Genomic DNA, 13,897 nt, shown 5'->3' with positions numbered 1-13,897 from the left:
TTCTTTATTTAATAACACTTATTAAATAATGACTGATTTCTAATTGGGTTAGCCTTTTGGGCCTACCCAATTGGGCTTTAGTTTGTGGCTTGAGATGGGACCAAAGGGACCAATAAGACACTAGCTCCAATGGGCCTTGGGCTTTTCCGTCAACTCTTGACAAGTCCAAAGTTACCATTAATTATATTCAATACCACTATAAGAATATAATTGCACTCTAGGCCTTATCTATAAATTATTTCCCAAGACTTTATTATACATTCAACCCCTTCATTAAAATATTCGTAGTAATACAAAGTCATTAATATTGACTGCCACTTTGAAGGTTACTACATCTTAATCCTTGAGTACCCGGTTTAATCCTTTATGTTATTCATCATATATTTATGAAATCCAATTCCATAAATATATACTTTAGTAACTCTTTACTAAAGTGGTTGGGCCCAACACTCTGAATAACCAAACCCATTAAACTTATCTCAAGAGAATATTTTATATCTCCGTTAAGAGATTATGAATTCCATCTTGAGAATACATGTCCCATCAACACTAAATGCGGCTGCCCAACATACTGAGGTTTTGACCATAACTTATAGATCTCACTCCTGATATATCAAAGCAACCTACATCTCATGATCAGGTCCATTATTCTCTCAGGATTTAGAGTTGATGTAAATAGAAGTCGTGAGCTTTATTATTCATTTGACAGTCATTAGGAGAATAATAAATCTCACAGCGGTCCAGTTCAATATATCTTAACTCTTAAAACATATCAACATACCAACTAGAAGTCTCCACTTCCATGATCAAGACAAATCATCTTAGTTGATATGTCATAGTCTTCGCAGATGAAATGCCCAATTTCATCACCGACTACGAACTAAAATTCTGAGTTTACAAAGAACTTGTGATTTATATCTTTCTGTGACTTTTCACATAAATCACATACTATGCATCTCATGGACTAAGATAATGTCCCATTAGTTCATAAATGGTCTCATGCAATTAAACAACTTAATTATTCATGACATGCCAATAAATTGGATTTTAGGGCACAAACCCTAACAGCATCTTATTAAATTAATATATTATTAGGATTGTGGGGGGAAAAAGGCCCAGCCCAACGTAATGGGCCGAAGGCCCATAGGAGGGCTATTTTGCGACCGAGAAGAAGAAGATGGAAAAGGCAGGGCCCGTCTGGAAGTGGGACCCTCAGAAGGAAGAATTATCACAATTCGAAGAGGATATCTCCTGTCCGAAGAGGTTGTAATCCTCTGACGCAATATTATAAATCAATTGAATGTGTAAAAGGCCAAAATGACCTTCCGAGGACTTCACCTGATCAAGATAAGCTCTGAGTATGCTATGGAACGATAAGGATGGAGAAATATCTAAGGGGAAAGTTGCTACCACCGTATTTAATGCACTGCAGCAACTTTTATGGCCGCATTTATGTGGAGAAGACCCCTGAACAGTGTATCCTAATCTACTGCCACTCACACAGAGCTAAAAGAAGATGTCTGACGTGACATGTACTCAAGCAAACTCATGGATAAGGAACAAGTGGATGATGGAGATGAGGAGAAAGGTGACTATATAAAGGAAGGAAGCTCCTAACAAAGAAAGGGGAGGGGGAAGAAAAGAAAAAGAGAGCTTGATTGTAACCCTAAGATTTTTGTTCATCAGATAAACAATAGTATAGCTCTTCGGATTTTCAGATTTTACGTATAAATTCATGTTGGCTTGTGTTTGAAAGTTGTGATCCATTGTTATCAATCCCATACTTAACCTAGCTCTTTCATCCATACTCTACAAATTAATTGTTTTTGGGTTTGGGCCACAAATATCAACCCTACAATTGGCGCCGTCTGTGGGAAGGGCTTGAGTGTAAGGGGAAGTAGCAGCAGTTGATCATGGCTGAACATGGGCAACAACCGGCGGAGTCTGGGGCGTCCCAGTATATTGATCCTTTTCTCAATTTGGAGCGAAGGCAAGACCGTGAAGGCAGTGTGCATACTACACACACTGAACGAACTCAACCTTGTGGCGGAAGTCATGTTTCTCATGCAGAGAAAAACAGTATGCAAATAGAGATTGAAAGGTTAAGAAGGGAGTTGCGTCATGCGAAGAGAAAACGTGTTGCCTCGCATTCTGATGACGACTCGAATGACGGACAGGACATCACCTATGAGCAGAGGTCTTGAACTCCAATCAGTGAATCTTTTTCATATGAGGATGAGCACCCTCATAAGAAGCAACCTCAAGGGCCACCACATGGAGGGGTGGGCAATGATGCCATGAGTAAGGTTTTGAATCAAATCTCTAGGTCACCTTTCACGCGTAGGATTGAAGGAGCGAAGCTTCCTCGGCGTTTCAACCAGCCAACCTTTACTATTTACAACGGCAAAATCGACCCTATGGAGCATGTCAGCCATTTTAACCAAAGAATGGCTGTCTATTCCACGGATGAAGCTCTGATGTGCAAGGTATTCCCCTCTAGTCTTTGACCCGTGGCTATGAGGTGGTTTGATAACCTGAAAGCAGACTCCATCGATTCTTATCAAGAGCTCGCTCATTCAAGCTTTTGGTTCACGTTTCGTCACATACCGAAGGGTGGCCAGGCCCTTGTCTTCTCTGCTATCCTTAAGCATGCGTGAGGGCGAGTCACTTAAGGCGTATTCGGATAGATATTGGGAGATGTTTAATGATATGGAGGGCAACTTTGATGCAATGGCCTTAGAGACATTCAAGCTAGGTCTCCCCACTGATCATGGTTTAAGAACATCCTTGTCCGGCAAGCCTGTTACTAACATGCGTCAGCTTATGGACTGTATTGAGAAGTACAAAAGGGTTGAAGAGGATCAGCAGCAAGGGAAGGGTAAGGATAAAGTTACCCCCCAAGACAGGAAGGACTTTAGGTTGGATCGTTATAACAACAATAAACCGAGGAGAGATTTCGTCGGGCAGTCAGGCTCAGCAAATGCTCAAGCAGTTAATACAGTGTTCAAAGAGCCCGTTCATCAAGTCCTGGAAAAGATCAAGAACGAGTCATTCTTTAGATGGCCGAGTAAAATGGTGGGGAACCCGAAGAGACGCAATCATAATCTCTATTGTCAGTACCACCAAGACCATGGGCATGCCACTGAAGACTACAGAAGCTTATGGGATCATTTGGACCAGCTGGTCCGTGAAGGCAAGTTGAGGCATCTTTTGCATCACTCCAGTGGTCAAGGAGGTCAAGAGAATTCTGAGTCCGAAAAAAGGGATTTTGCAAAACCCCCATTAGGTATTATTAATGTCATTTTTGCAGCGCCAGGGAGAACAGGATCCTGGCCGACAAAGGTTATGTCTGTGGCTCGGCTGCCAGTAAGGGATATTGACCGAGATCCGAGGAGCCCTAGATAGGCTGAACCACCCGTTTTAGGCTTTTCGGACGAGGATAAAGCTGGGACCATTCAGCCTCACGATGACGCTTTGGTTGTCACACTCAAGATCGGGGGATATGATGTGAAGAGGGTGATGGTGGACCAGGGCAGGGCGGTGGAGATCATGTATCCTGACCTCTTCAAGGGGCTGAATCTCACGCTTGATGACTTGACTCCATACTGTTCTCCCCTGATCAGCTTCGAGGGAAGGATGGTTACTCGAAAAGGACAGATACGGCTGCCTGTGCAGACTGGCTCGAAAATAGTTGAGGTGGACTTCATTGTGGTAGATATTTGTTCCCCTTATACGGCGATTGTAGCCAGGCCTTGGTTACATACGCTAGGGGCTGTTTCCTCCACTTTGCATCAGAAAGTCAAATATCCTTCCGAATGGCGCGTTTGTGAGATCCGCGGAGATCAATCCTCGGCTAGGCAATGTTTGGTGGCTACCATATGACACGAGCCTGAGAGTGAATCCTCGACTAGGGTGGAGGGAGACCTATAGTAGTTAAAGGGTCGGTTGTCACCCGTCGAGGGTCAGGATGAAGGCGTAAAATGCGAGGACTTAATACAGGTTTTAGTTGGGACCAATCCTGAAAGGTACTTTCAAATCAGATCTCAGATACCTCAGTCAGAGAGAGAAGAGCTAATTGAGTTCCTTAAAAGAAATATTGATGTATTCGCATGGAGTACTTATGAAGCCCCAAGAGTGGACCCGGAGTTCATTTGCCATTATTTGAGGGTTAACCCTCTGAGTGTACCAGAGAAGCAACCTCCCTAGCGGCCATCCAGAGAGCATGCTGAGGCAATCAAGGAAGAGGTGATGAAGCTCAAACAGGCTGGGACTATTAAAGAAGTTTTTTACCCCGAATGGTTGGCAAATACTGTGGTGGTAAAAAAGAAAAGTGGAAAGTGGCGAGTTTGTGTGGACTTCACAAACTTGAACAAGGCTTGTCCTAAGGATCCTTTCCCTATGCCGAAGATTGATCAATTAGTAGATGCTACTGTTGGCCATCCTCGAATGAGTTTTTTAGATGCTTTCCAAGGTTATCATCAGATACCACTAGCCCCAGATGACCAGGAGAAAACCGCTTTTGTTACCCTTATATGGGACTTACAGCGGCAATAATGAAGCGCTCGTCTCTATGCTCTCGCGCGTGTAAACGGGGGTATTTATGACTTCCCACTTTTAAATTTCTTAATTTTTCTTATTTTTATCTCTTTTTTCTTGCGTGGAAAATCAAAATCTTACCTTTTCTACTCGAATGCGAAGGAAAAACTAAAATTTTGAGGGGCTATTGTGGGGGGAAAAAGGTCCAGCCCAACGTAATGGGCCGAAGGCCCATAGAAGGGCTATTTTGCGACCGAGAAGAAGAAGATGGAAAAGGCAGGGCCCATCTGAAAGTGGGACTCTCAGAAGGAAGAATTATCACAATCCGAAGAGGATATCTCCTGTCCGAAGAGGTTGTAATCCTCTGACGCAATATTATAAATCAATTGAATGTGTGAAAGGCCAAAATGACCTTTCGAGGACTCCACCTGATCAAGATAAGCTCTGAGTATGCTATGGAATGATAAGGATGGAGAAATATCTAAGGGGAAAGCTGCTACCACCATATTTAATGCACTGCAGCAACTTTTCTAGCCGCATTTATGTGGAGAAGACCCCTGAACAGTGCATCTCAGCCTACCGCCACTCACACAGAGCTAAAAGAAGATGCCTGACGTGACATGTACTCAAGCAAACTCATGGATGAGGAACAAGTGGACGATGGAGATGAGAAGAAGGGTGACTATATAAAGGAAGGAAGCTCCTAACAAAGAGAGGGGAGGGGGAAGAAAAGAAAAAGAGAGCTTGATTGTAACCCTAAGATTTTTGTTCATCAGATAAACAATAGTATAGCTCTTCGGATTTTCAGATTTTATGTATAAATTCATATTGGCTTGTGTTTGAAAGTTGTGATCCATTGATATCAATCTCATACTTAACCTAACTCTTTCACCCATACTCTACAAATTAATTGTTTTTGGGTTTGGGCTACAAATACCAATCCTACAAGGATATTAAGTTACAAAACTCTTGACTAAGGGATATGATTTAACAATAATTTAATTTAGATAAAAACTTTGTCGTCTAAGTTTTAAAAAATTTAAATTCTACTCCAAATAATATTCTACTATCAAAATTTTCATATATATATATATGGACAAAACTTAGTTACAAAATTGGTTATAGCCTAAGGTAACAACTAGGGGTGTGCAAAATATCCACTTGACCTACCAACCCACCCATCCCATGCAGGTCATTAAGTTAGGCGGTTTGGGTTGGATGTGTTAGACCTATAAAATAGCAGATTAGGTTGGGAAACGGATTAAAAAATTGCCAACCTACTACAACCCAACCTGCCCGCTTAATTATACACAAATAATATATATATATATATATATTAGTTCAAATTGTTCAACCATGTATTCTTTATTTAAAGTTAATCAATTTACCAAGTCAATTTTTATAGCAAATCAGTAATTAATTCCTTAAACAAAATATAAAAAATCAACATTGAGACCTTAAACTCACTTCAACCATATCTACACTCCACTACCTCTCCCTCCCTCTTTCTTGTTGTTTTGTTCTTTTCTTCCTTAACTTTTTTGAAAAGCTAGAGGTCATTTAGTTTCTAATAATAGAGTTAGTTATACTGTCGTGTATGTGTAATATTCTTAGTGGTTCTTATAGTTTGTAATACGGTAAGTTTAGGCACCAAGGTTGGTTATATATACTCTATAGTTTATCAAAAGTATTTATATACTCTGTATTTAGTAACTAATTGTAGTTTGTGATAATTGTTTTTAAGAACATGCATTCCATTTTGAAGTTTATTTGTTAAGATTGTATCTTATTATTTTGAATCATTGATGCGACTTTGGGAATGTTAAGACTTTGGGTTTGTTGATTGAATTTCCCTCAGTTGTAAGGCAACAACCTACTATATATATATATATTTTTTTTTTTTTTTTTTTGTGTGTGTGTAAAAAAGGTCTGTTAGAGATGATATATCTCTTTTTCATTGACCCTATGCTTGTTTGGAATTAACATTATTAAATGAAATATACATTTAATTTTTTGTGTGCATTAGTTATATTTTGAGATTATTCAATAAAAAATTGTAGTTTGTGATAACTTTTTTAAAAGAACATTGTTAATGCCAACCCGTTGAACCAGCCTAACCTAACTGGTTAACACTGCCAAAATTTGTAACCAATCCGCCGGATTTAGACTTTGATGGGTCGATGGCCAATTGGAATTTCCCAACCTGCTAGTGGCAGGTTTGATAGAAATATTAGCCATTACCCGCCTAACCTAACCCGCGCACACCCCTAGTTACAATCTTATTCAATATTATTATTTTATTACATATTTAGAAATCTAACCGTTAGATTACATACTTTTTATGCTCTTAATACACATGTCAAATTTTGTATTAATTGGATATTATTTACTACTATTCTTAGCATGATATTAAGGAATCTCATTGCTATTACTCAAACAAGCATGAAACTTGAGGTTTGTGAAAAAGTGATTGTTTAATAATAAGCAAGAAATATCTGTATTTGTTCATAGGTCAAATCAATAGAAATACCATTGTTTTATATATATATATATATAACTATGACTTTTTGATATAATCTTTTTTAATCAAAAAGTAATCCCTATAATTAAATCTCACATAATGAATAAGAGTATAAAGGAAAGAGATTTGAGATTCAATTCTCACCTACACCAAAAACCGATTGGTGTTTTGGTTTGATAATAAAAAATTATTATTAGGAGTGTATACCATAAATTGAAAATCTAAAATTAAAAAAATAATAAAAAAAAAAAATCACCTAACCTTTAGAAACAAGTTAATAACCCCTGCTTGGTCAAAAAGATATAAATATTGACCAAGTATTAAAAAAACTTGCTTGTCCCTTACATCCACCATGTTCCTTCATAGATTACACATTATTGACAATTAGGGACGGAGCCAAAACTTAGAGTTAGAGGAGGCGGCTTTGTTACTGGTTGTGTGGAGTGATTTTGGCCTCCAACTTTGCTACTGCTAAGCCGCTTAGCTGCTGGTTGTTTAAAATTTTTAAAGGGTCAAATTGCTTCTTTTGGGTATAATTGGTTGACTAGGCTTAAATTTTTTAAGTTTTACCATTGATAATTTTGTTGTTGGACTAATTTTTTTTGGGCTAGTATATTTTGTTTTAAATTTGGTCTTTAAAATGAGAAAAATTCTAGAGCTACAAGCTTTTTTACAAATTGCTAATGTGATGAGTGGTTATTGCAGTAAGTAAAAAAATAATGTAAATGGTGGGCCCAAATATGAATCAATAAGAATTTGCTACCTTAACAGTTTATAAAAATATTTTAAAAAATTTGTGACTATAATAATACTCATAAAAGAATCAATAATATTGTTAAGGATGCAAAAATGTAATTTTATAAAACAAAATTGCTAAAATTAATACCCATATATATGATAATATTTTTTTTCTAAACACTTGAGGGGGCCATTGCCCCAAGTCCAACCATGGCTCCGTCCATGAGGACAACTATCCAAAAATTCATAATCTTTTATTATATTCAAATCCCAGTTGAATATGCTTCCCTTACTATAAAAGCACTCACTCACTAGCCTCTTTCAACATCTCTCACACATACATATCTTTCTAGTTAACATTTGTCTCTCATATCTGTACTACTAAATGGAGATTGTTCCTTCTACATATTATGAAAACTTGGAAAGGTATCGGAGGAGGAGAAGATACCTAATGCTAAATGGTGCAGATAGCAATAAAAAGAAGCTCATGATTGCAAGGCCTGGGGTACTGCTCACGGGATAAGAAGAACACCCCAAAACTTTTATTTAACACTGTTTCACTAACTAAGGTTTTGGCAAAGTTTCATGATGCATACATGATGATTCTGTTGGCGAGCAACGGGGGGAACCTAAACGAAGTGAGTATGTTTGGAGGTAAGAGGGGTCCCTAAAAGGCAGACAGATCTCAATGGTTTCTAGTGGTGAGGAAGTTGATAGTAGATTTGTTTTTGAAGTCTATAAGGGGATAGCCTCTACTCACGATAAAATGGGTTTAGATGATGCAAATTTCAATTGATAAAAATTCTTATTATCGAGTTGAGCTTTCTCTAAATATCAATCAATTTCTTAATTTAATGATAAAAAAATAATTACCATGGAGTTAGCATTGTTTAAATCCGAGCCATCAACTCTATCTAAAAAATATTGTGTACTGTTTTTTATCTTTTTTGTTCACAGCTGTGTTTGCACTTCTTTACGAGTTTGGGAAATTTGAGAAGTTTATCTCTTCTTCTAGTGGCTATTTGTGAATTGTAAGTGTTAAATCAAAGTTGCGAAGTGAAACTTTTATTTTTATTTTTGAAAGCATATAGATTTTTCTTTTAATTTGAATTTTCTGTAAATAAATAAAAAATAAAAGGAAGAAATATATACAAAAGATAAAGCTTAGTTACAAAATTGGTTGTAGCCTTAAACTACAACCTTATTCAATATCTTTTTATTGGAGATGAATTTTGACAAATCTACAACTGGATTACATCTTCTTTTTATATCTTTCATGCTTGCAAAATTTTTAAAAAATTAAAATTAATAGTTATGTCATCAATAAATTGTTTAAATTAAAAATTGTTATAGTCTAAAATTATGCATAAAATATAAGTTTATAAATTATATAGTAAATAATATCCAATTAACACAAAATTTTACGTGTGTACTAAGAGCCATAAAAAACATGCAATTTAACAGTTAAAATTTTAAAATATGCAATAATATTTATTTTATTAAGTAAGATTACAGCCTTAAATTACAACTAATTTTTTATGAAAATTTGTAGCTTAACTTTGTCCATATCGAAATAAACAGAAAGTGTCAAAGCATTTACAGTCTATACCTTGAAGTGAATATGTGAACTCAATTTGATGCAACGTAACAATTTTTTTTTTTTAAAATAATTTTAAATGGTATGTAATGAACAGTTTGAGAGGACTTAAAAAAGAGTATCTAATGAATATAGATTTTTTTTTTTTTCTAATGCAAATATTTAGAATTCGTACGCATCTGACTAAGGGTGTGCAGTTTTTTCGTCTCACACACCGATAATTATCCAAAACTAAAATATTGAATGAGTTGGTCACAATATATATATATATAATATATATATATATTTTTTTTGAGAATCTATATATATATATATATATATATAATATACCACGAAAATACACTCAATTTGGTCTTAAGTCTTTACATCAAAATTGTGAGGATAAAAAAGATTATTATAAAAGGCATGCAATGGTTATATAAAAGCTACTATATAGCTATAGTAGCACATGTATTGCCATGCACCTAATAAGTGGATCAAGATGGCAACACCAACACATGGGCATTTCCATGCACCCACTAGGATACACGTAGGTCTAAGGAATAAAATCAAAGAAATGTGTTTGTATAGTTTTTAGTATGGTCACCTATTGATCTCAAAATATGGTTTGACCTAGAAATTATGCTTAAGTGTAAATTTTAGCAATAATGCAATTAATGTGAATATTAAAGAGGGTTAGATTTTACTTAAGTAACGGCTTAAGAGATTGGAAAAGTTGCTTGAAATGGTTTCATACTTCATCACCGTATATATAATTATCTCCGGTCAAAGATTCACCTTCCATTTTCGTAGAGGTTAAAGACACAGCGCAAGAAAATAAATCAACATGAAGAAAACGATAACTTCATTGAAAATGGAAATGAAAATTCAACTTATTGCACACAAGTTGAAATGTATGCAAGTCAATTTTTACATTTTTTTTTCTACCTTGCATATATATATATATATATATATAAAATTTCTATGCAATGTGCTGTCATAAATCCACCTGGTGAACGTGCTAATCTCTCCCTCTCATCCATGAACCACAATATAGTGTACAAGCAATCCTGTGGCGTTTTGGGACCATCAACATTCAACCATGTCCACCTCTATTTTAATTTGGTGTTTGGGATTCACAGTGAAACAGTAGGGTTCCATTCCTAGTAAAAGGACTACTCCAGATATATTTTTAGGACAAAATTTTATAGAATTCATTCCTTACATTTCCTATTTTAGTCAATTATATGGTTATATATGGCCAATAAATCATATAGTTGATTTTTTTTTAAGAACCAATCATATAGTTGAATTTTATTATCTTTGAAAGAAGATAATGACTTTGTATTATATTAGTGATCAATGCAACACAAGTGTTATTATCTTTGATGATTTGTTTTGAATCATCCAATGAGGATCCTTAACAATATTTTAAAGTAAATCTATTAACAGATAAAGTTTATTCTATGGTGAAGATTTAGCTATTATGAATTGTGAAACAAAAATTGTCAAATATTTTGCCACTAGATTATTTGCTGTTCTATTGTAGGTAAAAGATATTATTACTGCTATGTTAAATGTTACAACACCAGAATCCTCTATAAAGTCTAGAAGTCTATACAGTTTGCGTCTTTGTGAATCTTACTTGAAGAGGTCGTACAATGTCCAAAGTGTTTGTGGTACCCTTCTTTTTTTTTTTTTTTTGGTCACGTTGATGGATGCTGTTAGAGCAATTGTTAATAAACCATAGAAAATTTTTGACACTACTTTTACGAGAAATATAAAAAGCAATCAATAACAATTATTGATTTATCATTTTCCTAAAAAACTGCTTCTAAAAATAGGATGAAGTTTAAGTCCAATGCATGTAGTGCACTAGACTTGTTAAGATGGTGACATGTGTTCAAAAATAGACATATGTTATAATTTCAATAGATTTAGTGCAACTGAACACTGAACTCAAAAAATAACTCCTAAACTAATATCATAAGGACATTGTTAACATTTCTTTTCTTTCTTTTTTTTTTTAATGGAAGAAAGTGTTTGTGGTCCTTTTATTGAAGTTCTCACTCAAGTCGGTTGTCAAAGCAATAATTATCTTATTATTATGTATTTTTGCAATCAGCCAATGAGGCCAAAAAAGACATGTCATTGAGGGTATGTTTGCTTCAAATTAAAAAGTTAGCTTATTTTACTATCTAACTTATTTTTGCTACTACTCATGGGCCCCACTGTACTTTTTGGTACTATTTATATATCTCACTGTACTATTTCAAATAAATATATATATATATATATTAGTTCAAATTGTTCAACCATATATTCTTTATTTAAAGTTAATTAATTTACCAAGTCAATTTTTATAGCTAATCAGTAATTAATTCCTTAAACAAAATATAAAAAATCAACATTGAAACCTTAAACTCACTTCAGCCATATCTACACTCCGCTACCTCTCCCTCCCTCTTTCTTGTTGTTTTGTTCTTTTCTTCCTTAACTTTTTTGAAAAGCTAGAGGTCATTTAGTTTCTAATAATAGAGTTAGTTATACTGTCGTGTATGTGTAATATTCTTAGTGGTTCTTATAGTTTGTAATACGGTAAGTTTAGGCACCAAGGTTGGTTATATATACTCTATAGTTTATCAAAAGTATTTATATACTCTATATTTAGTAACTAATTGTAGTTTGTGATAATTGTTTTTAAGAACATGCATTCCATTTTGAAGTTTATTTGTTATGTTTGTATATTATTATTTTGAATCATTGATGCGACTTTGGGAATGTTAAGACTTTGGGTTTGTTGATTGAATTTCCCTCAGTTGTAAGGCAGCAACCTACTATATATATATATATATATAATATATATATATATATATATATATATATATATATTATATATATTTTTTTTTTTTTTTTTTTTTTTTTTTTTTTTTTTGTGGAGACATGGTCTATTAGAGATGATATATCTCTTTTTCATTGACCCTATGCTTGTTTGGAATTGACATTATTAAATGAAATCTACATTTAATTTTTTGTGTGCATTAGTTATATTTTGAGATTATTCAATAAAAAATTGTAGTTTGTGATAATTTTTTTAAAAGAACATTGTTAATGCCAACTCGTTGAACCAGCCTAACCTAACTGGTTAACACTGCCAAATTTGTAACCAATCCGCCGGATTTAGACTTTGATGGGTCGATGGCCAATTGGAATTTTCCCAACCTGCTAATGGCAGGTTGGATAGAAATATTAGCCATTACCTGCCTAACTTGACCCGCGCACACCCTAGTTACAATCTTATTCAATATTATTATATTATTACATATTTAGAAATCTAACCGTTGGATTACATACTTTTTATGCTCTTAATACACATGTCAAATTTTGTGTTAATTGGATATTATTTACTACTATTCTTAGCATGATATTAAGGAATCTCATTGCTATTACTCAAATAAGCATGAAACTTGAGGTTTGTGAAAAAGTGATTGTTTAATAATAAGCAAGAAATATCTGTATTTGTTCATAGGTCAAATCAATAGAAATACCATTGTTTTATATATATATATATATATATAACAATGACTTTTTGATATAATCTGACTTTTTGATATAATCTTTTTTAATCAAAAAGTCATCCCTATAATTAAATCTCACATAATGAATAAGAGTATAAAGGAAAGAGATTTGAGATTCAATTCTCACCTACACCAAAACCGATTGGTGTTTTGGTTTGATAATAAAAATTATTATTAGGAGTGGATACCATAAATTGAAAATCTAAAATTAAAAAAAAAAAAAAAAAAAAAAAACCTAACCTTTAGAAACAAGTTAATAACCCCTGCCTGGTCAAAAAGGTATAAATATTGACCAAGTATTAAAAAAACTTGCTTGTCCCTTACATCCGCCATGTTCCTTCATAGATTATACATTATTGACAAATAGGGACGGAGCCAAAACTAGAGTTAGAGGAGGCGGCTTTGTTGCTGGTTGTGTGGAGTGATTTCGGCCTCCAACTTTGCTACTGCTTAGCCGCTTAACTGCTGGTTGTTTAAAATTTTTTAAAGGGTCAAATTGTTTGTTTTGGGTATAATTGGTTGACTAGGCTTAACTTTTTTAAGTTTTACCATTGGTAATTTTGTTGCTGGACTAATTTTTTTTTGGGCTAGTATATTTTGTTTTAAATTTGGTCTTTAAAATGAGAAAAATTCTAGAGCTACAAGCTTTTTTACAAATTGCTAATGTGATGAGTGGTTATTGCAGTAAATAAAAAAATAATGTAAATGGTGGACCCAAATGTGAATTAATAAGAATTTGCTACCTTAACAGTTTATAAAAATATTGTAAAAAAATTTGTGACTATAATAATACTCATAAAAGAATCAATAATATTGTTAAGGATGCAAAAATGTAATTTTATAAAACAAAATTGCTAAAATTAATACCCATATATATGATAATATTTTTTTTCTAAACACTTGAGGGGGCCATTGCCCCAAGTCCAACCATGGCTCCGTCCATGAGGA

General features: G+C 34.3%; 1 protein-coding gene across 1 annotated transcript; it reads left to right on the top strand.

Moving 5' to 3' along the window:
* The first annotated feature begins 1,913 nt into the window (after positions 1-1,913).
* On the top strand, positions 1,914-3,882 carry LOC136068440 (uncharacterized). The gene is made up of 4 exons (XM_065775588.1): positions 1,914-2,197; positions 2,327-2,486; positions 2,545-3,366; positions 3,460-3,882. The coding sequence occupies exons 1-4, from the start codon at positions 1,914-1,916 to the stop codon at positions 3,880-3,882; spliced, it is 1,689 nt and encodes a 562-aa protein (XP_065631660.1).
* Positions 3,883-13,897: the final 10,015 nt, after the last annotated feature.

The sequence above is a fragment of the Quercus suber genome, unplaced genomic scaffold (assembly GCF_002906115.3).
Source record: "Quercus suber isolate HL8 unplaced genomic scaffold, Cork oak 2.0 scaffold_115, whole genome shotgun sequence".
Taxonomy (NCBI): Eukaryota; Viridiplantae; Streptophyta; class Magnoliopsida; order Fagales; family Fagaceae; genus Quercus; species Quercus suber.
The sequence above is the reverse complement of the archived record's forward strand: the minus strand, read 5'-3'. Positions and strand labels throughout refer to the sequence as shown.

Bases quoted from the DNA above. Each gene is read 5' to 3' on its own strand.
- LOC136068440 (XM_065775588.1), top strand. From the start codon at position 1,914: ATGGCTGAACATGGGCAACAACCGGCGGAGTCTGGGGCGTCCCAGTAT. The intron at 2,198-2,326 runs GTCTTGAACTCC...TCAAATCTCTAG, and splicing joins GACATCACCTATGAGCAGAG to GTCACCTTTCACGCGTAGGA. The intron at 2,487-2,544 runs GTATTCCCCTCT...ACCTGAAAGCAG, and splicing joins ATGAAGCTCTGATGTGCAAG to ACTCCATCGATTCTTATCAA.